Genomic DNA, 20,846 nt, shown 5'->3' on the forward strand with positions numbered 1-20,846 from the left:
GAACAGGTGACCTCACCAGCCCACATCAGTATCAAATACACGACACCGATATGACCGAAACATTCGCCTCAGCTCTCAAAACCCTACGAGACACCCTTCGAAATCCCAATTCCCTCTCACCTGATGATCTGGCATTCCAACTTTCCTCCACCCTCCAGTCCCTCCATATCCATCCTACTTCAATAGTACCGGATCTTATATCCTCAGAAGATCTTAGGTCAATTACGAGGTATTTACCTTCCGTACAGGATCTACTGCTCAACCAAATCGTGCCCACTTTCTACGATACTCTTAATTCCCAAGACCGACAAAATCTAAAATCATTCTTCGTACCTGCCAAAGTCCCCGATGGACTCCAGATACGTAGAAATATAGCCCTATGCTCGTATACTACTCTACCGACTTACTTCAATACACCTAAACCAGGACAAAATGCTCTAATCAAGCCTGCTCGGAAGTTCCTGCTTGATATACTTGGAGAGCTGGTAAGCATATATAGTATAGATGATTTGTATCACGCGATTTATAGTCAGGATAGTAAAGGAAAGTCAAAAGAAGATGCCACGAAGAGTTTACAATGGGAAGAAGCTATAAGGTCGTGCGTGGGTTTACCTGCAAAAGTGGGTAATGCAGTTGGTGGATGGAAGGCAGAGGGTGGATTGGTGGATGTACAAAAGGCATTGGAAGCCAGGTGAGATATATTGACTGCTTTAAATTGTGATAAGATAGCTTACATGTATATCAGACTGGATTTCCATCGATTGATTGTCAAGCTAGAATGTCTTATGTATGAGCTTTCGCAGGGTAGCGGGTCTGGTACGCTCTATATTAATCCACTGCTTACTGATTGTGATTGCTAAGAAGCCTGTCATATGTCACAGCAGACACCACACCTTTACGGCTTGTACTCGAGAAGCTATGTGCGATTGGGCTACTTTCTTCATCACCGTCATCCGGGGACTCGAGGACTCCGTCATTGTTCCCATCACTTTTACCTCCTCTATTACAACATCTACACCCCCCTTTGACATCATCCCTACGACCCTATCCTGCGGAATACCTCCCACCGATATTCCTCCAGCTACCTTCCTCGACTCTGGCATCTTTCGTCGATTCGCTAATCACGCACCTTGCGTTTAATCTGATACCACCCTCATCCCCTTTGGAGCCAGATAAACCAGACAATCGCATCAAGCGCTCTTTAGAGGTATTGACCGGTGTTATAGGATCTCCGAAACTTGGCGAAGAAGCTTGGGACGCTGTTCTTCGTACTGTGCTAAGTGGAAAGAGCAGTCTGAAACTGAGTGATCAAAGTGACCAAGCTAGGAATAGACTGATAGTCGGATGGATCGCCAAGAGTGGTGAAGATGGTATGTTCAGCTAGTCTGTGTCGGGAAACGTACCGCTAGCTGACAAAGACGGTATAGGGATCAAATCATTTATCGGAAGTATCATAGAAGCTTGGACAGATCCTAAATACGTCAAGTTCACTTTATACAGCCAGCAATTCAGTAAGTCAGCTCCAACGGTCCAGGTCCATTCGTGACTATCAACTAACGTGCGTCTCATATTGTTTCTCAGATTTAACGCATATACTCATTCTTGCCTTGTCACTTCTTCCACCTCTATCTCCATGGCTCGTTGCCCTTTCCCATCGGTCCAAACTTATCATGGCATTCCAATCGTATCTGTCGCATCCTGACGCTGCGATACGTCGACTGGGGATGTTAGTAGCTGAGATCATAAGTCAACTGACTATCCCAGAGGACAATCCTGTAAAATCTGAGATCCAGGTGGATGAAGAGATTGAGGACCTACGAAAAGGTCTAGAAGATGTTGGTACTGATGGGATGCCCAAGATGAATCAGAAGAAACCCGCGGGCGGCATGAAGAGATTGAAGTTTACAGGGATCTGGGATGGTAATGGCGAAGGTCGAGAGGAGTGTAGGTGGCTAAGAAGGATCATTGGGATTAGAGATGAACGAGCGGTCATTGACGAGACTGAGACTGGGGAAGAGTGGCTCTTAGGATGGAAAGAGCAAGATGAAGATGTGGGAAGTACGCGAGCAACATCACCAGTATCTCTACCAACTGAACCAAAACAACCTAAACGCGGTAGAACTACCGCGCCAAACCAGCCCAAAGCATCGTCAAAGTCGAAACCCAAAATCGTGATGCTCGATCCTGACCAGCTTGACGATCCCATGGAAGGATATGCCTCTTCTTCCCCCTCTTCATCGAGATCACCTTCACCTACACCCTCATACCTCGAAGAAGTAGCTGCGGACCCATCGCTGGCCATCGATGCTACACAGAAGAAGAAGGTGACCAGACCTGTATACATACCACAGTTGGTGGCTTTGCTGAAGGAGAGGGATAAACCTGAAAGTATCGAGATGGGGTTGAGATTTGGAGAAGGGTTGATCCGAGCGAAAAGGGAATTCGGAACGGAGTTAGGTGAGTCAGAAGGTTTGAGCGAAACTCCGCCACTACACTTCAGCTGACAAATTCCTGAACGAACAGCTGAAAATGCTGTTGCTGTCACGCTGATGACACTGGGACTGAACGATCCGTTCAACCTTGAGGGATTTGATGAGAAGCGTCAGGGGCTAATGAACGCTCTGGTTGCATGTTCACCCAAAGAAGTGGCACCGTGAGTGACTTTAGTTCAATACGTCGACAGACGGATCGCTGATTTCGCGCATGTAGGTTCCTCGTCGAACAATATTTCAGTACTCAATATTCGCTTCAACAGAAATCTGCGATCCTCACCGCATTAGCGATGGGAGCCAGGGAATCAGCTGGACTAACCGTGCCTACCCCGCCAACAACCAGGAAGATTGACTTCCCATCGAAAACTCTACCACCATCATTACACAAGAAATACCTTACTATCGCTGATATTCCACCTTCTCGAAGGGATACTATTGAAAATGGTCAGTTGGAAGAGACGATGGATGTAATGAGGAACAAATTATTATCCAAGGGAGCTAAGAAGGGGGATGAGGTTCCTGAAATAGCTAGAGAGAGGAGACTGAAAGTTGGAAACGGGAAAAAAACTTTAGTAGCTGAATTGGGAACATTGAAAGACTCGCAAATGATCTCTGCTACGGCTCAAAGTACGACTGTTTCGAAACCGGTTATAGCATACAAGGCCATTGCTGGAGAATACTTTGTCATGCCTTTGATTAACAGGTTTTGGCAGTATTATAAAGATACTTCACTGAGGGAAACGCGCGGTGGGAGTGGGGGATACAAAGGTACAGGTACAGGTATGATCATGAGTCCTATAGGATTAGAGAAATTCTTGATTACTTCGAGTGTACTCTTACATGCCTCGAGGCATTCGCCTGTATTCTTGGCTGTCTTAGCTCCAGAAGCGTTGGAGTTGGCTTTAACACTTGGAATAAGATTTACCTCGACCAGCAGAATGACTGGTAATGATGATGATACGAATCTGGAAGGAAGTGATTCACTGGTCGTGGGATCAAGTTTAGAACTTTGTTTGGTGGTTTTGGATACATCGTACGATTTAGATGGTGGAAGATCCCTCATGATGGAACGATCGGATTTAGTGATGGGAGTAGGCGAATGGGCGACAACGATCTTCCAAAATGAACTTGAGGGGAATCAAGTGAGCGGTGGACAAGGTGGTAAATCTGAGGGAAGGATAAAGGCCAATGCGGCTGCTGTGGTTTTGAAAGTTGGAGAGGTGGGTGAGAAATGGGGTGGAATGGGAATGAGATTCTGATGGAGTGATCTATGGTATATACTACTGTATGCAGGAGTTTACGAGACTATCCCTTATCATATGCTCGAACTTTGTATGTATTGCACTATTATATGTGATGAACATCGTGATGCATATATCTACCTACGTAAAGAGGGACTGTAATCTTGTCAAGCCGTCGAGAACTGAAATTGTGCTCAAAGCAAGGTGTTGTTCTGGAAAACCGACTCAATTCATGTACGTATGCAAAAGTGATACTGAGCTTACTGCAGCATCCATATGCGATTCATCTAAAAGTCTTCAGTCTTCCATTCTGTTTACAACTACCTAAGTCTCCTTCTATTGGCATTAGGTCCCTCAATCCTCCTCCCATCACTCTTCCTACTATACACTATATCTCTCCCACTATCACTTTCGCTCTCTGTGTCGCTCTCATCGTCATACTCCGAGTCAGGGTATGAGTCAGGTCCGTTTTTCACTACGTCCATCCCTCGCTTGAATCTCCTCGAAGCTTTAGATAGAATTCTGGATCGGTAGAATACGCGGAAGAATAGCCATAGGAAAGGAGAGATGGCGAGGCATATCGATCTGGAAATGCAAAGGGAGATATGAAGCCAAGTCAGCTTATATTCGCGTTGTACAGTAATATGACTACTTGTGTAAAATGAAAGACATGTGGTTTGTTTTTTGGTGACCCAGTCATACCTGTACTTCTGACACGATGACAGATGGAATCGATTTATCAATCCCGACACGTTCGGCCTTTCTTGATATTTTGCTCAGGAGATAGACCCATTTAAGGAGGGCAACGGTGACAGCACTGGAGATATAGTTGAATAGCCTAACAGACAGTAAACTCACAAATCCCATCCTGTCTCTCCCTCCGCCCCACTCTCACTAACACACCCAGCCAGAACCAAAGACAATGTCAAATATCCTATACTACTCATATCCATAGTCCTCTCAAACCATTTCGAAGCGCGTCTTTCCCTTGCACGTATCGATCGACTACCACCGTCGAGCGATTCAGGATCGGTGCAACATGATTGGACGAAGTGGTGGCGGATGAATAGAAATGCGTAAAGGAGGAAGAGCAATTGAAGCAGTGCCACTGGAGCAAACAGTAATCCAATAGGCAAATGCAGTATTTATAAACATGTCGCCCTTCTAGCAATCAAGTCCCACTCACCTATACCGAAGCACAGTAAGACTACTGAGATGGTTTTAGAAGACCAATTCCCGACTTTGGGTCCGTCGTAAAATATCTGAGTTGAGCATCTATACAATGAAAGCGAAAGTCAGCGTCGCTTCGAATTTTGCTAAATTCCTGCACAGTATAGATTTCATCCAATGTCGATCGATCCATACGATATGATCTTCAGACCACTTGGTGATATTGCCGTTCATCCAACATGTCGAAATAAAATTCCTAGAACAAGTCCTCACTCACTGTCCTTTTCCCCCATCTTTACATCCCCCCCAAGCTCCATACTTTACCCCCTCCACTTCCACAGCCCACATATCCAACCATGGTCCGGTCAACGCTATCAATCCTCCAGCCACAATAGTCAGTAAAGCAAGTAAATATGGAAATTTCCGTAAGAACCATCTAAAGAACCACCATCTCCACACCTTCCTCCAAAAGGCCATAAATCTCCTGCCATACTCGTATTGATTTGACCATCGGGATTCTTCTCTTTCTTTGAGGTATTTGGAATGGATAGCTCGAGAACGGTTTTGGAACTCTTCGTATGTCAGTCTTTTAGGTTTGTCCAACTTTGATTTTGACCCCCGCTCAGGATCAGAATCCGAAGTATCATTGTTAGTTAATTGTAAATTTGTTGATCTGGATTGTCGATTTTTTCGAGGAGTTCTCGTCGCTCGACGATTGTCCTCGACCTCGGGTTCCGGTTCAGATACTGCTATTGTCTGTGCATCTGAATCGTATGATTGATCATCTGCGAGATCACGCTGACGCTGCGGAGGCATGATCTTGGTACAGTAGACCGTGCGCTATTGTAATTTATCGGCTTGTTGATTATCTGTTATTATTTTATCGTGATTGTTATTGTTAATTATTACGATTATGTGGTTTTTTTCTATTGTTCGATTTCGATATTGATATTACGTTGGCCTTCAGCTACCAGCTGTTTTTGTTGCGATTATAAGGAGTGTGCAATGTTTTGTGTCTTCTCAAATCATCAGCATGATTGAGAATATTGTTGTTTGATTGTTGAGATCGATATTAGCCCGAAGCAGATCAATTTATGGTGCCACTGTATGTGCTGTGTTGTAAGCAGAGTCTGTCTTTTCTCCAAAACAGGGATAGTCAGATATTGTATGCGAGACACTGGCCATACATACATTCACGAATGATCCTTTCGATCTTGTCTCAAATCCAAACAGGATCATCAAAGGATGTCAAGCAATGAAACGGCCACTTCGTTTACAAACACAAGGGTAACGTGAGTTACCGGTCTCAGAATTGTATTGGTTCATGCCAAAGGAGACAGCCAAGACGATAACCAAGACTAATGACCTAATCCGACATGGTTATACATCTCATCAACAGCGTGAACAAACAATAGATTATCCAATCCAATCAGAAACAAGAAATCTTCCATACAAGGAGATTACGATTGGAATGATAGCCGATATCCTATTCCTACGCATCAGAATGATCATCACTTAAATCACTGGCGGAATCATCCTGGACCATACAAATATATCAGCTATATCCCGCACACCGGATTGCCTAGCTATATGAATCGAACTTACCTGACCAAAGAAGGCAAATGCTTTCGCTTTGCCTTTCGCCTCATTTCTTGATCTACCACTATGCGCATGATGATGCTCATAATTGTGTTTGTGTTGTGTTGGAGACTGGATCCGGACTCTTTCACCATTATGATGATGATGATGACTATTATGACTAGTCATAATTGGTCTAGGTGTCTTTTGATCCATCATCGACGATCTTTCAGTCTCATCGCCTTCGCCTTCTCCTTCGCCGACATTTTCACTTTCCGTTGGCGAAGTGAGATTGGATCTTCCGGGCGGTATAAGGTGTTCACCATGTTTACCGTTATACCTAAACGCACTTCCATCTTCCCTTATATTATCCCTTTGACCCAGTTCATTATCTTTCTCCCTTATCTCAGCTTTTGCTAGTGCTTCCACCAAGTGGCGCTGGGAGAGGGGAGGTGGAGCTTCATAAGGTGTCATAAACCTATTGGGAGTCTCCACACCACATTTATGCGGATGACCAAGCATGGAATGTATCTTGTTGGTTGGTGGAGGAGCAGGTGGATTCTGAGGTTCGATAGGCGGTGAGGAAGGTTCAGTTGTTTCTCCACCGGATTTGCTATTGCCAAAATCGTCAGCATCTTATCTCATATCACATACAGAATCGTACTCACTCATCGATATCAAACTCCTCATCTTCCTCATCCTCATCCTCGTCGTCCTCGTCTTCTCCTTCTCCTTCTCCTTCTCCTTCTCCTTCTTGACCTTTCTCTTCGCCTTCGATGTGCACCGCCGCTCTTTCAGCCTCGGCAGCTTGCCTTCCTTCTTCATAGTCCTGCCTCTTGTTATGGCTTCTTTGAAGAGACTTAGTATCTGCAGGCGGCTCAGAGTCCTCCTCGACCACGACGAAAGATTTCTGTTTCTCCCTCTCGTTCCATCGGAGGGTACGCGAGATAGAAGAGAACCAATCGGTAGATGCTTTATCCGCACACACAGTGGGGAAAGGGTATTTGGACGCGGTAACCTTGATATGGTCCCCCTCTGGATGATATCATGAACGTTAGCTTATATCTCTCCAATCAGCAGCGGACAGGATTAAGCTCACGTTTTAGCTCGACCCTCCCTCTGCCATCGAAACTTGCCCAAGCTGTACTTCGGGAATTATACGGAACGCATATCCTCAATTCCATACTATCAGGCAACAACATAGGCCTGAAAGATAAGGTATGGGGGCAGATGGGCGTGATGAGGATAGCAGGAATCTGGGGATGGACGAGAGATCCACCAGCCGAAAGGGAATATGCGGTCGAACCAGTTGGTGTAGATACCGTCAAACCGTCTGCTTGAACGGTCGTTAAATGATGTTCATCACCTAGTTCACCGAAGTATCAGTTGATCCGTCCTACTTGTCTAATTGAAGATGGACTAACCGAAAAGCTCCAACAAGCTGACATAGGGACTAGGTCCTCTATCTACCACCAAATCATTCAAAACTTCAAATTGTTCAACTGGTCTGGTGGAGAAACAAAGTATCTCTTTATCCTTTCCAGCGGCTTCAGAGCAGCTCCCTTGAGAAGGCGGACCTTCCAAACTCTCCCAACCACCTTTATCGACGTGGGACATCAGGATTTCTCCACCAGGTTTCTTGATTGCTTTGCGTTTCTTGCCACCTTTTGCGCTAGCCGCTTCGGCAGCTTCTTCAGGGGCGATTGCTCGGTAAACGGTACATGTGAATCGCATTCTTAGATTCACTCGGATCCCTTCGTCGACCACTTTGTCCATTGTTTGCTTGTATTGAGCGTAATCGAAATTGGTCAAAAATCCAAGTGAACCTAATGCGAAAGGGAGTACAGGGGGGACAATTCGTTGGCTATTATACGATCAGACCAATCAGCTACGTGCTTGTTATGAATTTCGCAGTCTGGCTGACTTACAACAACCATGAGGTGAAGAGTACAGTGCCATCACCACCGAGCTATCGCATTCATCAGCTTGGAAATCCCATCCCCCTTTTCTGTATAACAGAATGGTAAGCTCACAGTGATCACAAAATCGAACAAGTGAGGCGAGGAGCTACACATCTCTGAAGTCCAATATCTAAGTTGACCCTCATCTTTATTCCTCTTTTGAAAATCTGACATATTCGTGGTCGAGGGATAAGCACTGAGACTACCCAAGGTACTAACACTAGCCGAGCTCGAACTTCGTCTTCTTGAAATGGGTATGAACAAATCTGGATAATCCCGTTGGATACCAGCAGCGTCGAATCGCTTTGACGTTCTTAATTGTGCATCAACGTAAACTACCATTCCTCTATCACGTCCTTCATGTCCTGCTCGGCTGGATCCATCAGGTGAATTTGCGGGCTTTTTCTGCATCAGGTATAGGGCAAGCTCCCTGGTGAGTTTGATCAAGCGATTATCACGTGCTTTGGTGACTATCAGAACGTGCTGAATACGTGATCGGACTTTGGTACGACCTGCAACGGGGAGAAAGACATTCTATTAGCATTACTGAGGCACTTGATGCTACTCCGCCGTATCGGCATTTTACTGAGATGGTGGAGTGTGAGATTCCGTAGGACAAACACTTACCCAGCTCCTTACTCATCTCCCTGACCCCTTGAGCAGTCTCAGCCAACTGCTTGGTCAAACTTCCTCCTTCTTCCGATCCGTCCATCAGATCCCCATCCAGTAGAGCACTCCCACTCAAGTTTCTCAGTACATGTCCGTTCATCGAGGACTGATCAGAGTCATATCCCGTGTCTTTATCTTTACCTAAAGTCGGTGAAGCGTATTTACTGCTTCCATTTGGACTGGTAGGTAAAGAGTGTGTGGGAGTGTTTGTATTGGTACTGGTGTGGGATTTGAAATGATTATATGATGGTTGTCTAATAGGTTTGGTTGCATTTCCTAAATGATGATTCGTACCTGTATGATGGTTGGTCTGAGGGGCTCGATACGTAGATGCGGATGATCCTCCTTGTGTATTACTAGTTGTTGAAGTCGATGATGATGAAATATTACCTGATGGGTTCCCACTACCTCCACCACCGCTTGTAGACTTGTTCTTCAACCAATCTTGTAATGATCCATGACCGTGTTTGTCCAAATGAGAATGTATGAAACAAGGTGAATGTAATGGTATATTCAAACCTTTTAGCGATGGGGGAGAGACGGATGAACCTAAGGAAGATGAAGATTGGGTGATCTCTGTTCCAGCTCCGGCTCCAGCACTGGGTGGAGGAATGGTATGCAGTTCAGTCTCTTTGGGTGGGGAAGATGAAGATACCTTGGATAATGGCGACGGTGGTGGCGGATTACGGATACGGTTAGAAGTCGGGATGTTGACGGCTGTGGTGGGTGGACGAGAAGGTGGGGTGGAAGGTCGGATAGTATCGTTCTTGCTCATATCGGCTGATCCTGCCATTGTACTATCGCTTTCACCGCAACCTGGCTGGTATGATACGTCTATTTCCCTTTGATCAGCTAAAATAGACGATGGTAGTTCAACGGTTATTTCCTCTTCGTATGGTGATGTAGACAGTTGTAAATGATCAAGACCGAATTTCTATTCATCGTCATACCCATCAAGCGAGATGCCGTTATATCAGCCAGATTCACATTACCGTACAATCCAATATACAGTGTGCAAGATGAACTACTCACCTCCTTCTCTAAAGCGGCAGATAACTCCAACCTCTTGATGTACGATGATCTCCTGGATTCTCCCAATGAAGTAGGTCTAGAAAACGCTTGACGACGATGGATAGATGTGGGAGATATGACCTCCACTCCGTGGGATGATGACGAAGTGGTGAGGGTCGGGGTCGGGGACGATGTGACTGCGTTCTGATGGTCGTCACAACGGATTCCGCCTGATGTCTGGGGCAACTTTGGTTTATTGTCCAGGTCGAGATGAGTGGTAGGGGGAGACTGAGGTGGTGTATGGATATGATCTGGGAACACCGATCTGTAGCTGGTCATCATCTATGTTCGACTCTGTGCTGATCTAGCGTCACGGGCCGGCTGTGACGTTACGTAAAAAGCAACAAGTGCTGAAGCAGTAACAGTGGTATGAATTGAGTGATTAGATCAATTAATGGTATGTAGTGGGGGTATACAGGAGGGGGAAGAGCTAAGGACAGTAAAGGACAAAGAAGTGCATATATACTGCTATTCAGCCCACGATAGATGAAGAGGCCCTCAGGACTTCGCACTGCGGTTTACGCTCAGTTACCGTTGTCAGGTTATCGCTGCCATCACGATTGATCGCCAGGAGACGGATCGTCAAGGAAGCCTGACACGAAGATACCAACAAAGCGTTCAATCAAAACAACCAAAAAATGCATAAATGAGTATCAAGACTGTTCATCGTAAGTTCCATGTTGATTTAAGTATGTTTTGTGTCGTTTGCAAGACTACAACCTATTTCCCACTAACCTTTCTCTGATCAATGGATGGTGTCGTTTCATTTCTGTTTCTTTGCTGAGCCTACATGACGACAAAGCAAACACGTCATCGAACGAACGAAAATCTATTTGAAAAGCTGTACCATTTGGAGATGTCACATACCATGTACACTCTCACTGTCAGCTTTCCTCTTACTCGTCGGCGTCCGTGTCGGTGTACCTTTCGACCCATTCGATCTGACACTTTCGGGTTTGGGCGATGAAACACTCTTAGGTGTCGAAGCTCTTTCGACCGATAAAGGTGGTTTAGGTAGATTCTTCTTCTTAGGTTTGGGCCCATCGATAGACAGAGGTTCGAAAGGATCGTCTGGGCCTGCATCCGCTTGTGATTCGCATGCGGGACAGAACCATTCTCCTTCTGGTGGTTCGGATAGTGGTGGGGTAAGGCATTCGGGGTGGTAAGGTGAATCGCACTAGATTGTGATCAGGTCAGCAAGGTACGATGATGTAATGACAGAGATAGATGATAGGAGTATTCCCATGTGCTGTGCATCATTGGGTTAAGAAGTACACTCACCTTTTCACACTCCATTGGATCATCATCTTTCTCCTCGTTACATGCCAAACAGATTGTCGGACTCTCAATATGTTCAGGATATCGATCGAGTTCCGATAAAGCAGCATCAGGTCGAGCTAAAAACAGGGAGAAGAACGCTCCTCCAGCCACACTGATTATACATGCCTTATTAGCTTTCTAAGCGAGATGACGTGGAGACGCTGTTCGGCAGCTCACTCTATGACGTCCACACCGGATAGAGGTTCGATCTTCACTGGCTTGGTAGCTGATTTACCTGCGTCGGGGCCAAGACCAAGTTCTGTGGGTATTACATATCAGCCACTTCATCGAAGCGCAATGCCAATTCACAACCTAGCTCACCGCCATATAGCTATTGAGATAGGATGCGTAATGTCAGTCTGATGCACATAGGCATCTAAATCAGTAAGAGTGAACTCACACATCCTTGCCCAAAGCCCACTGTCATCACACCGTCTCCTTCTGGGGTGGTAAGGAAATGGGTACATCCTCCACAACTAGCTTTAATGACTTTGCACGCCATGACTATCGATTGCACCATATTAGCATGAAAGGTCTTGTCCAAAAAATAGTGAATACTTACTATCCTGTATATACCTAAGTTGACCAAACCATATTGTCAGTCGACTCGCAAATATCCTAAGAGATACCAGACCACTCACTTGAAGTACGTATATGGTTGCCCAGTTGAACCTGCACTATGATCAGCTAATTTCGAGAGAGTTCCCCACGTCCACACGTATTCGGAAGCTAGCTCACCATCTCCCGTCAACTTGAATTTTCCCGCTATCAAGAACATTTTCTGTCTATCCACCACTATCGAACCTATCCTGTGTGTCAGCTTCAGGACGCTAGGGATGGTTTCTGGGGCCATGAAGATAGCTCACTGGTTGGTCCACACAGAATTTGAGCAGCCCGCCAAGCAATATTGTTTCCCGCAAACTGAACAAGAAAGCAATCAATCAAATGCAAACACTCAATTGTACGATATGTCCCATTGACTCACATGAGGTACTAAAGTAGGTACTAGTCTATCGATACATTTGAAATAAGCTAGATCCTTGTAGTGCTTCATTACTGTGGTGAAGGAGTTGACATACCGATCTTTCTGATCCTGTAAACCCAATCTTGAATAACCTGCATATCCCCAAGCATAGACATAGCCTTCTTCATCTAATGCTAGAGAATGCTGATTCCCCGAGGCTATCTGGACGATCTTTCGCTTCTCGAATCCTTGTATGAGGCCTAGCCATGACTTTCATGAGCACATTCCACTCGAGAGCATCAAAAATGAGGATCCCAGACAAAATGTCGACATTCTATTGAATGTGATATCGAGGTCGACTTACGAGCAGGCGATTCAACGTCAAAAGCTACTTTGCCATTCTTGATAATCCTTTCACCTGTTTTACCATTTCCCAATTGTCCACATTCACTTGAACCTGCTGCGTAGACCTGCCCAGTTGACGTGAGGAATAACGAGAATGTGTGTCCGGCAGTTACCTGAATTAACGATGGTAGCTGATGCTCTTCAGTCACTTCGATCGATCTCAGCTTACTTGTACGATCTTGTTTTCTGGATCTTTCGACCAAGGTCCAGTCACTCGAGTGAACTGATTGATGAGCATTGTGACGGGCTTAAGCCAGTATATCAGCAACCCTTATTTGTTGTTTCAAACTGGCCTCAATCCCCTCACGCTCATCCTCCTCACTCCCGATTACCCTTAGTCCATGCTCGATACCACTTACAAGACCAATCTGCCCCACTACATTATTCCCACATCCCCATACACCCCCTTGATCATCCACCAGTAGCACATGACCCCTTGCAGCAGCTCCCAAAACGAATTTCGCTCCTTTTGGTAGGCCCACTGCCGACGGCGATATCTTGACTGGAGCATGCTCTGATATGATACCATCTGGGGAAGTTGCAAGTGACGGAGAAGGTGGTTTACCGAATATATATGCGGCGCCAAACACTGTACAATACAACAAGGTTCATCAGTAAGGTAAGTGTATCTGTTGTTGGAAGTTTGCGCGCAGGAATTAGGGTCAAGCTTACTATCTAGGACTACAGCATAATTTGCTGAAGGTCCGGTTATGAGTTTTGTTATTTTGATGTTACTAAGAGATCTTAATATGACAGGAGATAGAAGGTCGGATGATCTAATTATTGATGTCAGTTTCTGTAAGTTGATCGATCACTTTGACCATCTGTGGAAGCAGTGTTCAGATAGCTTACGAATTAGGTGGACGTTCTTTACGGCCATTCGAGACCCTACCTCTCATAACGGGGGTGAGTTGAGGAACTGTGTCAATGTATAGTTGAGACCAAGCTCACCAACTCATCCCTCCGCATATCAGTACTCAACGAAGCCGAAGTCAAAGTGATGAATCAGCTACTACACTTGGATGGGATAGATAGTCGTGTGTGGTTTTGTCATGCGATGTCTGGTGCTTTGAACCTTTCTCCCTGATTCAGGTCAGACCATGTAGGCCGTATCAATCCCATCTGGTCGCTGTTTATCTTCTTCCGACTTGTCCAAATGAATTGGGAGAAATCTGACACTCACCTCTTCCCCAAGATTGCTGTACAACTTTGTCTTCAGCCATATCTAACCAAGCTTTCGGTGATTTTCTTTTGATGCTACTCGTACGCTTCGTGGATGCTGTGCAGACTGTCGTGCGAGCTCCTGCACGTGTCCCGATTTGATGCGGTAGAAGAGTGAGCGATCTTTCTGGTCCGAACCACTCTACCCTCTACAGCGCAAGCACATAGCAGCAGGTGCATCAACTCGACTTGGCTACTTGGCTCCTTGGAGTGGTTTACCCCCCACGACGCGTTGAGAATCTCGTGTCATGACGCTTGATGTTTACCTGGTAGTTAGTAGTTAGCGGGAAAACCCCGACGCCACTTGCGAGCCACGTGGTGACTGCCATCGTTGCCTCGCAGGATGTTTCTTGGCAGACTTGATATTATTTATTTCGTATCATGCGCTGACAGTCTAGCAATGATCGAGTCGACAAGAACCCATATATATAAATATATATATATATATCTACCCTCTGTTGTGTCTTTCTTCTTTCCAACTATGAGCAATTCCGACCCCTAAGGAAAAGGAAAAGGAAAAGCCAAAGCCGTCGACATGTCCACCACTACCACCGAGATCGAACCTCAGGCTACCACCTCCCGCCCAGCTAGTATAGGCGAACGGCCAGATGACCTGGAATTGATGGGTATTACATCTGTCGTCTCTCGAGAGGCTGGCGAGAGGGATCCTTTGTTATTGAGAGATAAACTTATAAGTGATGCTCATCTAGAGGAAATACGACAGTAAGTATCTTATTTACAGGTCTGCCATCCCAAGACGATATGGGCTGACTTGTGATGTGTGATTGACGGGCAGACGCAAGAAAGGAGGAGGGAAATTGGCAGATTTCTACGAAACTCAAAATTCCCGGATTAACGATTTACTCAAACCTTTACATACACTATCTCAAGAAGCTGAACAAGATGCAGCTGATAATGCTCTGAAAGTCAAATTGGCCGTGAATATCTCCTTCGGATGCAACATAGTGTTGGCTATAGTGCAGCTGTACGCTGCGATAAGTAGTGGTTCGTTAGCTTTGTTTGCGAGTTGCGTAGATGCCGGTGAGTAAAATGAAATCTCAATAACACGGAGGATGTTGGCTGACCTTGACTGGTCTTGTGTGCATAGTCTGTAAGTCATCAATGCACAAATAGCAATCGTTTGCATCAATACTAATCGTCCCTGTTAGTCGACCCATTTGCGAATCTTATCCTATGGGCAGCTCATAGAGCATCAGAAAAGGCTGAAGAAAAGAAGTGGCCTGTGAGAGGATCGAGATTCGAGACTAGTAAGTATCCATTTTCCCCGACGTTACTACTCTGTAATGATGAGGCTGATATCAGTATTCACAGTGTAAGTCTTCTGATTATCGTTGAGGCTCTACCGTCAGCTTATCACTTCTATATCCGACTTTTGTCGATAGTGGAAACATCGGTGAGGCTTCTCTGTGTTCCCCGTCTCATTGGGTCGTTGTGAAAGCTTACGACTTTTCTTACCCAGTCTACGGCTCGATCATGGGAGGAGTTAACGTCATCCTTATCGTCATGTCCATCCAAGAATTCGTGACTCACAAAGGAGATGATCTGCAGAACTTCCACTTACCATCTATAATATCAGTCTGTGTCGCTTTCGGTGAGTTGCCGTGTACTCATCACAACTGCCGTCCTAATGACTTCCGAAGTGATAGATTTTCACGCTGAAACATCATTGTTCTGATTTGTTGCAGCCGTGAAATTCTCTTTGTTCCTATATTGCATGGCAATCAGGAAAGCGTCATCTCAAGTACAGGTATTATGGGAAGATCACAGAAATGATTTGTTAACGTGAGTACAATCCTTTCAGTCTGGGTATCAATAGCTTGATATATGACAATTGCAGTAACGGCTTTGGTATATTGACTGCCGCTGGTGGTGCCAAGTTGGCTTGGTGGGTGAGTAAAGGACTTCATTATATTATTTATTCAAACAATGTTCAACACACTGATAGTAGTTCAGATCGATCCTATGGGCGCTACTATCATCGCGATCTGTATTATCACAGTCTGGACAAGAACGGTATACGGTAAGTACATTCAATATCTTTCACAGCTTTCCATAACATCTTCCTATGATATGTCGTCGGCCTCATCACATCCTTCACATCTCAAGAGATTATCACAACACTATTTCATGCTGATATGTATACCGTTTTTCTCCCACTCAGAACAATTCACTTTCCTAGCAGGTATCGCGGCCCCAACAGAATTCATAAACCTCGTAACATACAAGGCCCTCACATTTTCTGAACACATCACTTCAGTCGATACAGTCAGAGTGTATCATTCTGGACCTAATTACTTTGTCGAAGTGGATATTGTCTTACCTCCCGACATGCTCTTGTGGAAGGCTCATGATATAGCTCAAGATCTGCAGGATCAAATTGAGAGATTGAAGCAGGTAGATAGGTGTTTCGTGCATGTAGATCACGAGGTGGATCACAAACCTGTAAGTGGATGATCTTGATACAATCCAAGAAATACTATCTACAAAGGGTACTGATGCTTCTGGTATCGTGTCATTTAGGAGCATCGGAAGAACGTCTAATGTGCAAAGACCAGCCTTACTACACGCAGTTGTGAGACAAGTACTAAACATACAAGCAAAGATCTCTGAAGAACTAAGGAAAAGGAAGGAGAAATAGAATGTCAAATTATAATTTACAATCGTGATCAAAAGAATCTTATGAATGGTGTTTAACAATGGAATAAGTATAATCCAACTCATACATATGCATTGTTTCCACAGAATCTCCATGATGTACACATATTTCGAGGGTGATCTTTCCTTCCCCATTCTGCCTGTGGAGTGAAAATCGCGTCTACTTTCATCTCCCATCTACTTATGTAAAGGTTACTCTATTCCATGTACATGGTCATATAAAGGTCATACGGGTTCCTCAACATTAGCTACCCCCTGATCCAACTTCAAGATCTTACCTCTACCTTTTTTCCAAGGTACCTTATTCGAGCCATTCAAACCATCAGCCAAAGCTCTATTCTCGTTTATACTAATAACGAAAATTGTAAGATTGTAAGCAGTACTCACCTCATCTTCATAATGACTGACTACAATCGTAGCCATCTTCTCATTATCTTTCCACTCCCTCTCCAATATGGCCTTACATCTTTCCCAGATAAACTCATCGATCCCTTGACTGGGTTCATCAAGTACCAACAAATTTGGTCTACCTACTATTGCCCGAAGAAATAGTAATAAACCCTGTTGGGGAGGTGTAAAATGGGCGAATGGTCTAAGGGCAATTTCCTTCAAATCCATCCCCTTCGCTCGTTCTGTAGCACCAAGACCGACAGTAGGTTGTAGTAAATCCTTGACCTGATCTAAGAGGTATAACACACGTTTTTTCTGATTTTCATCCGATTCCGATCTTGAGAAGATCCCTTTGAATCCAGTTCCCACTGCTGAATAGGCGGTTAGACCCATACCTCTGGGGAAAGAAGAGTATATCTCAGGTGAGGTGTGGCCTATCATTCCTCTCAAGGTGGTTGTGGGAATTTCTCGACGAGGCTTTGAAAATAAGTGGAGAGAGGTAGAGGGGAGGGAGAATGATCGGGGATGATGGCCTAATATAATTGAGAGAAGGGTTGTCTTGCCTGAGCCTGTGTGTCGAAAATAAACAAATGAGGTCAGTATAGGCTAATTTGGTATAATGCATCATACAGCCTAGACATGGTAGATGTATGATATTGCTGTAAAATGATATCAGCTCACCATTGGCTCCGACCAAGTGCCATTTCTCTCCTTCTTTTATACTCCACGAAACTTCCTTGAGGACCTAGGTAGGATGGACAATCAGTACAAGGTGTTCTAAATAGATCATCAAGCTGTTAATGGGTAAATCTCGACTTACAGGTCTACTGCCTTCTCCATAACTGACCGAGACCTTATCCAACTTGACCAAATCCTTCTTATCATCTGCTCTCACATCCACTAATTCCTGTATACTAGCCTTCTCATGATCCGCCTGAATCTTTGCTCTCGTCCTTAATGACTCCTCATATTGAGCTTTATCGCCTATCCATACATTCCCATCTTTCACTTCAACCACATTCGTTATCCAGTCCGGTACATCCTCCGTACCCTTCCCTCTGAACACCAATACAATCCTAATATCACCACTATCATTTAATTCTCCTAGAGTGTGAGATACCTCTTTCCTACTGGGTATATCCAACCCTGCCATTGGATCTTCCAAAATCAATAAAACAGGTTTAGTCAATAACGATGCAGCAATTCTCGATCTCCTCGTTTGTCCGGATGATAAACTGACCATCGGGAGATCTAAGAGTTTGGTAATTTTCATTAAACCTGCTACTCTCTCTATCTCATCGTTTGATGGAGTAGGATGTAAAGTAGATAAGAGGGTTTCTCGAAAAGATAGTTTATCTTCTTCCTGTAATGCGCCATAACGAGCGGTGAAATCTGTAAATTCCCCTGAAGATGGTGGACGAGAGAATGCAAGGTGCCGTATTGGTTTGTAGCTTGATATTTCTCCAGTTGACGAAGAGGTGGGAGAGGAGATGAGGGAGGTTATATAGGGGAATGGACCAGGGGGAGGGGGTAGTGGATGTATACGATGTCGTGAGAGGAGGGTCTAGGGTGTGACAGTAACAAAGATCAGTCGATGGAATGGTCATGAGCGTTTGTCATATCCGTCTGATCCCGATGAGTATATCATATATTGAAACCTTCTCTGGACAGTTCTTTTTGATTTTGAGAAGTTCCAAGTAATTCTTAAATTATAAGGTAAAGTAGAATGACCCACCTCAACAGCCAATTTCCTTCCTTCCGAATCACCCACCACTGCCCAACCCTCCTTCTTCGACTTGTTTATCGTCCAGCCTTGCGTTGGGAATCGGAGTAGGGCATTTGTCGAAGATGTATTGGGGGAACCGAATCGATGGATTAGAGCGTTAGAGGGTAATTTGACCAGTGGGAGGGGTTTTGACATTTTGAGATACTTGGCCGAGACGGCTTGATTTAACGTCCTCCAGACGATGTCCTGCACGCCATTCGATATTTGGAGAACAGTTGAGGATCATGTGGGTATGCAGCAAAGTAAGTACCACTCAACAAGTCAACTCGACTCGGACGAACCTATCGAGTGGAGGTGAAGATGATGATACCTTCGACTCGGATCTAGGCGGTCCGGATGTTGAAAGTGGTATTGGGCATTGTACCTTTTATAGGCGGATACAAGAATTACATACACATGTTCTTGATACACAAGATGAGGAGAATACAAGCTATGTAAAGCAATATGTATGTGTAAAGATGGATCTAAAAGACAGGTTTCTTAGGTAAACCAGCCAAACCTCTTTTGAAAGCCTCTTCTCTCCGTTTTGATCGTCCTTCTGTCGTCGAGCTGGTCGGCGGTATCGCAATTTCCAATTCAGCATCATCAACGGGTCTAGGAGGCAGGGGTATTTTCTTGGCTTCGTCACCGACTGGGACAGATGTGGATGACCGACTGCGATCTATAGGTAGAAGTGTAGACGATCTTTCTTGATTTACTAAATCTTTCATCTCCCTTTCCAATTCTTCTGCAGCTCTCTCAGCCTCCTCCTCCCCCATTTCCACCTCCTCCCCTTGCTCTTCCGGCATGGGGGATTCTTCTACACCTGGTGTGCCGTTCCTAGAGGAAGGTGTAGATCCTCCTAAGCCGGGTACGTAATCTTCGTCGGCAGGTTTGGTTCGTTTCATATGGGCGAGTTTAGCCTCCATGGCTGCTATCTGAGCTGCAGCACTATATCAGACCAAAATCACAACAATCAGCTCAATCCATGGGTTTGATGAAAAGAGACCAGCTGATCGGTATTGATGGTGAGTAAGTGAGGTGGATGACTTGACTCACCTCTGAGGTTTCTTGGAACTCTTCAACAAGGACAAAGTCGTCGTCTTAGATGGATCATTCGGTCGACGACCTTTGGTATTGATCAGTGGTAGGTTCTCGGGAGGTGCCTGATGGGTATCAGCGAGGTTCATACGATACATGAATGGTGATCGGATGAGACTTACGGAACTTGCATAGGTAACTACCAATTTCCTACCTCGAAGTAATCTGTCGTGCAATTTGATCATTGCTTTGAGAGCATCCTATCAGTGACACAACCATTTAGTCAGCATCATTCTTCTAAGTACATGATGTATTGCTAGACCTGATTGCACGAATGATCGTCAAGTTTAGATGAGCTTGTACTCACATCTTTATCTGTAAATTGGATGAAAGCGAATCCCCTTGGTTTACCTTTCAACACACCCGTCTTGTGAAACATGAAATCCAGTTTGGTTATTTTACCATATTTTGAGAATATCTGTATCAAGGTATATTCATCTACGGTTGGTGATAGGTTCCCTACGTATAGTCTGTCGGGTTTACCATTTGCTGTACTTGTTGAGGAAGATTGGATGGCTGATGATGACGATGAGGCGATAGGTTGAGAGGACTGCATTTTACCTTTGCAGCCGGCTTGTAGGCAGTAATTTTCCCTGTTTTATGGTTTTATATGTCTTTGCCGTAGTCCGAGTGTGAATAGATAGATCAGTTGAAGCAATCGAACAGACAGACACTCAACCTTGAAGCGCTCTTGACAATTCGCAAGATGTGTGTCCAAACAAAGGTGGGAGTCATGTCACGTGATATGAGCTGAGGGCGGGACATGACGTTTGAGCCTACCTATCCTCCCTCCCTCCCTCATCCTTCTTCATCTTCTTCTCA

General features: G+C 44.9%; 7 protein-coding genes across 7 annotated transcripts; 2 read left to right on the top strand and 5 right to left on the bottom strand.

Annotated features, from left to right (window-relative positions):
• Nucleotides 1–50: 50 nt before the first annotated feature.
• On the top strand, nucleotides 51–3,751 carry I203_103398 (uncharacterized protein; the record flags this gene model as incomplete). Its single annotated transcript, XM_065517306.1, has 7 exons — nucleotides 51–691; nucleotides 746–816; nucleotides 882–1,370; nucleotides 1,428–1,511; nucleotides 1,582–2,457; nucleotides 2,524–2,653; nucleotides 2,710–3,751. The coding sequence occupies 7 exons, from the start codon at nucleotides 51–53 to the stop codon at nucleotides 3,749–3,751; spliced, it is 3,333 nt and encodes a 1,110-aa protein (XP_065374124.1).
• Nucleotides 3,752–4,053: 302 nt separating this feature from the next.
• Nucleotides 4,054–5,719, bottom strand: I203_103399 (uncharacterized protein; the record flags this gene model as incomplete). The annotated part of the gene is made up of 4 exons (XM_019149376.1): nucleotides 4,054–4,318; nucleotides 4,592–4,841; nucleotides 4,920–5,008; nucleotides 5,181–5,719. 4 exons carry the CDS (start codon nucleotides 5,717–5,719, stop codon nucleotides 4,054–4,056), a joined length of 1,143 nt encoding a protein of 380 aa, XP_019001401.1.
• A 676-nt stretch (nucleotides 5,720–6,395) lies between these two features.
• I203_103400 (uncharacterized protein) lies at nucleotides 6,396–10,461 on the bottom strand (the record flags this gene model as incomplete). The annotated part of the gene is made up of 9 exons (XM_019149377.2): nucleotides 6,396–6,440; nucleotides 6,509–7,094; nucleotides 7,150–7,516; nucleotides 7,581–7,847; nucleotides 7,906–8,345; nucleotides 8,410–8,450; nucleotides 8,515–8,954; nucleotides 9,070–10,045; nucleotides 10,144–10,461. The coding sequence occupies 9 exons, from the start codon at nucleotides 10,459–10,461 to the stop codon at nucleotides 6,396–6,398; spliced, it is 3,480 nt and encodes a 1,159-aa protein (XP_019001402.2).
• Nucleotides 10,462–11,041: 580 nt separating this feature from the next.
• On the bottom strand, nucleotides 11,042–14,094 carry I203_103401 (uncharacterized protein; the record flags this gene model as incomplete). Its single annotated transcript, XM_019149378.2, has 18 exons — nucleotides 11,042–11,359; nucleotides 11,464–11,614; nucleotides 11,680–11,761; nucleotides 11,824–11,833; nucleotides 11,903–12,006; nucleotides 12,065–12,078; nucleotides 12,144–12,174; nucleotides 12,241–12,306; nucleotides 12,369–12,423; nucleotides 12,488–12,512; nucleotides 12,582–12,726; nucleotides 12,831–12,984; nucleotides 13,041–13,118; nucleotides 13,231–13,460; nucleotides 13,544–13,647; nucleotides 13,724–13,759; nucleotides 13,823–13,847; nucleotides 14,055–14,094. 18 exons carry the CDS (start codon nucleotides 14,092–14,094, stop codon nucleotides 11,042–11,044), a joined length of 1,668 nt encoding a protein of 555 aa, XP_019001403.2.
• Nucleotides 14,095–14,627: 533 nt separating this feature from the next.
• I203_103402 (uncharacterized protein) lies at nucleotides 14,628–16,654 on the top strand (the record flags this gene model as incomplete). The annotated part of the gene is made up of 9 exons (XM_019149379.2): nucleotides 14,628–14,815; nucleotides 14,889–15,133; nucleotides 15,262–15,360; nucleotides 15,552–15,704; nucleotides 15,799–15,895; nucleotides 15,951–16,002; nucleotides 16,067–16,133; nucleotides 16,275–16,555; nucleotides 16,634–16,654. The coding sequence occupies 9 exons, from the start codon at nucleotides 14,628–14,630 to the stop codon at nucleotides 16,652–16,654; spliced, it is 1,203 nt and encodes a 400-aa protein (XP_019001404.2).
• Nucleotides 16,655–16,993: 339 nt separating this feature from the next.
• Nucleotides 16,994–19,079, bottom strand: I203_103403 (uncharacterized protein; the record flags this gene model as incomplete). The annotated part of the gene is made up of 5 exons (XM_065517307.1): nucleotides 16,994–17,068; nucleotides 17,156–17,727; nucleotides 17,840–17,903; nucleotides 17,979–18,722; nucleotides 18,894–19,079. 5 exons carry the CDS (start codon nucleotides 19,077–19,079, stop codon nucleotides 16,994–16,996), a joined length of 1,641 nt encoding a protein of 546 aa, XP_065374125.1.
• A 329-nt stretch (nucleotides 19,080–19,408) lies between these two features.
• On the bottom strand, nucleotides 19,409–20,580 carry I203_103404 (uncharacterized protein; the record flags this gene model as incomplete). Its single annotated transcript, XM_019149381.1, has 4 exons — nucleotides 19,409–19,874; nucleotides 19,983–20,089; nucleotides 20,147–20,224; nucleotides 20,332–20,580. The coding sequence occupies 4 exons, from the start codon at nucleotides 20,578–20,580 to the stop codon at nucleotides 19,409–19,411; spliced, it is 900 nt and encodes a 299-aa protein (XP_019001406.1).
• Between the last annotated feature and the right edge of the window lie 266 nt (nucleotides 20,581–20,846).

This window comes from Kwoniella mangroviensis (genome assembly GCF_000507465.2).
Source record: "Kwoniella mangroviensis CBS 8507 chromosome 1 map unlocalized Ctg01, whole genome shotgun sequence".
In the NCBI taxonomy this organism is placed as follows: Eukaryota; Fungi; Basidiomycota; class Tremellomycetes; order Tremellales; family Cryptococcaceae; genus Kwoniella; species Kwoniella mangrovensis.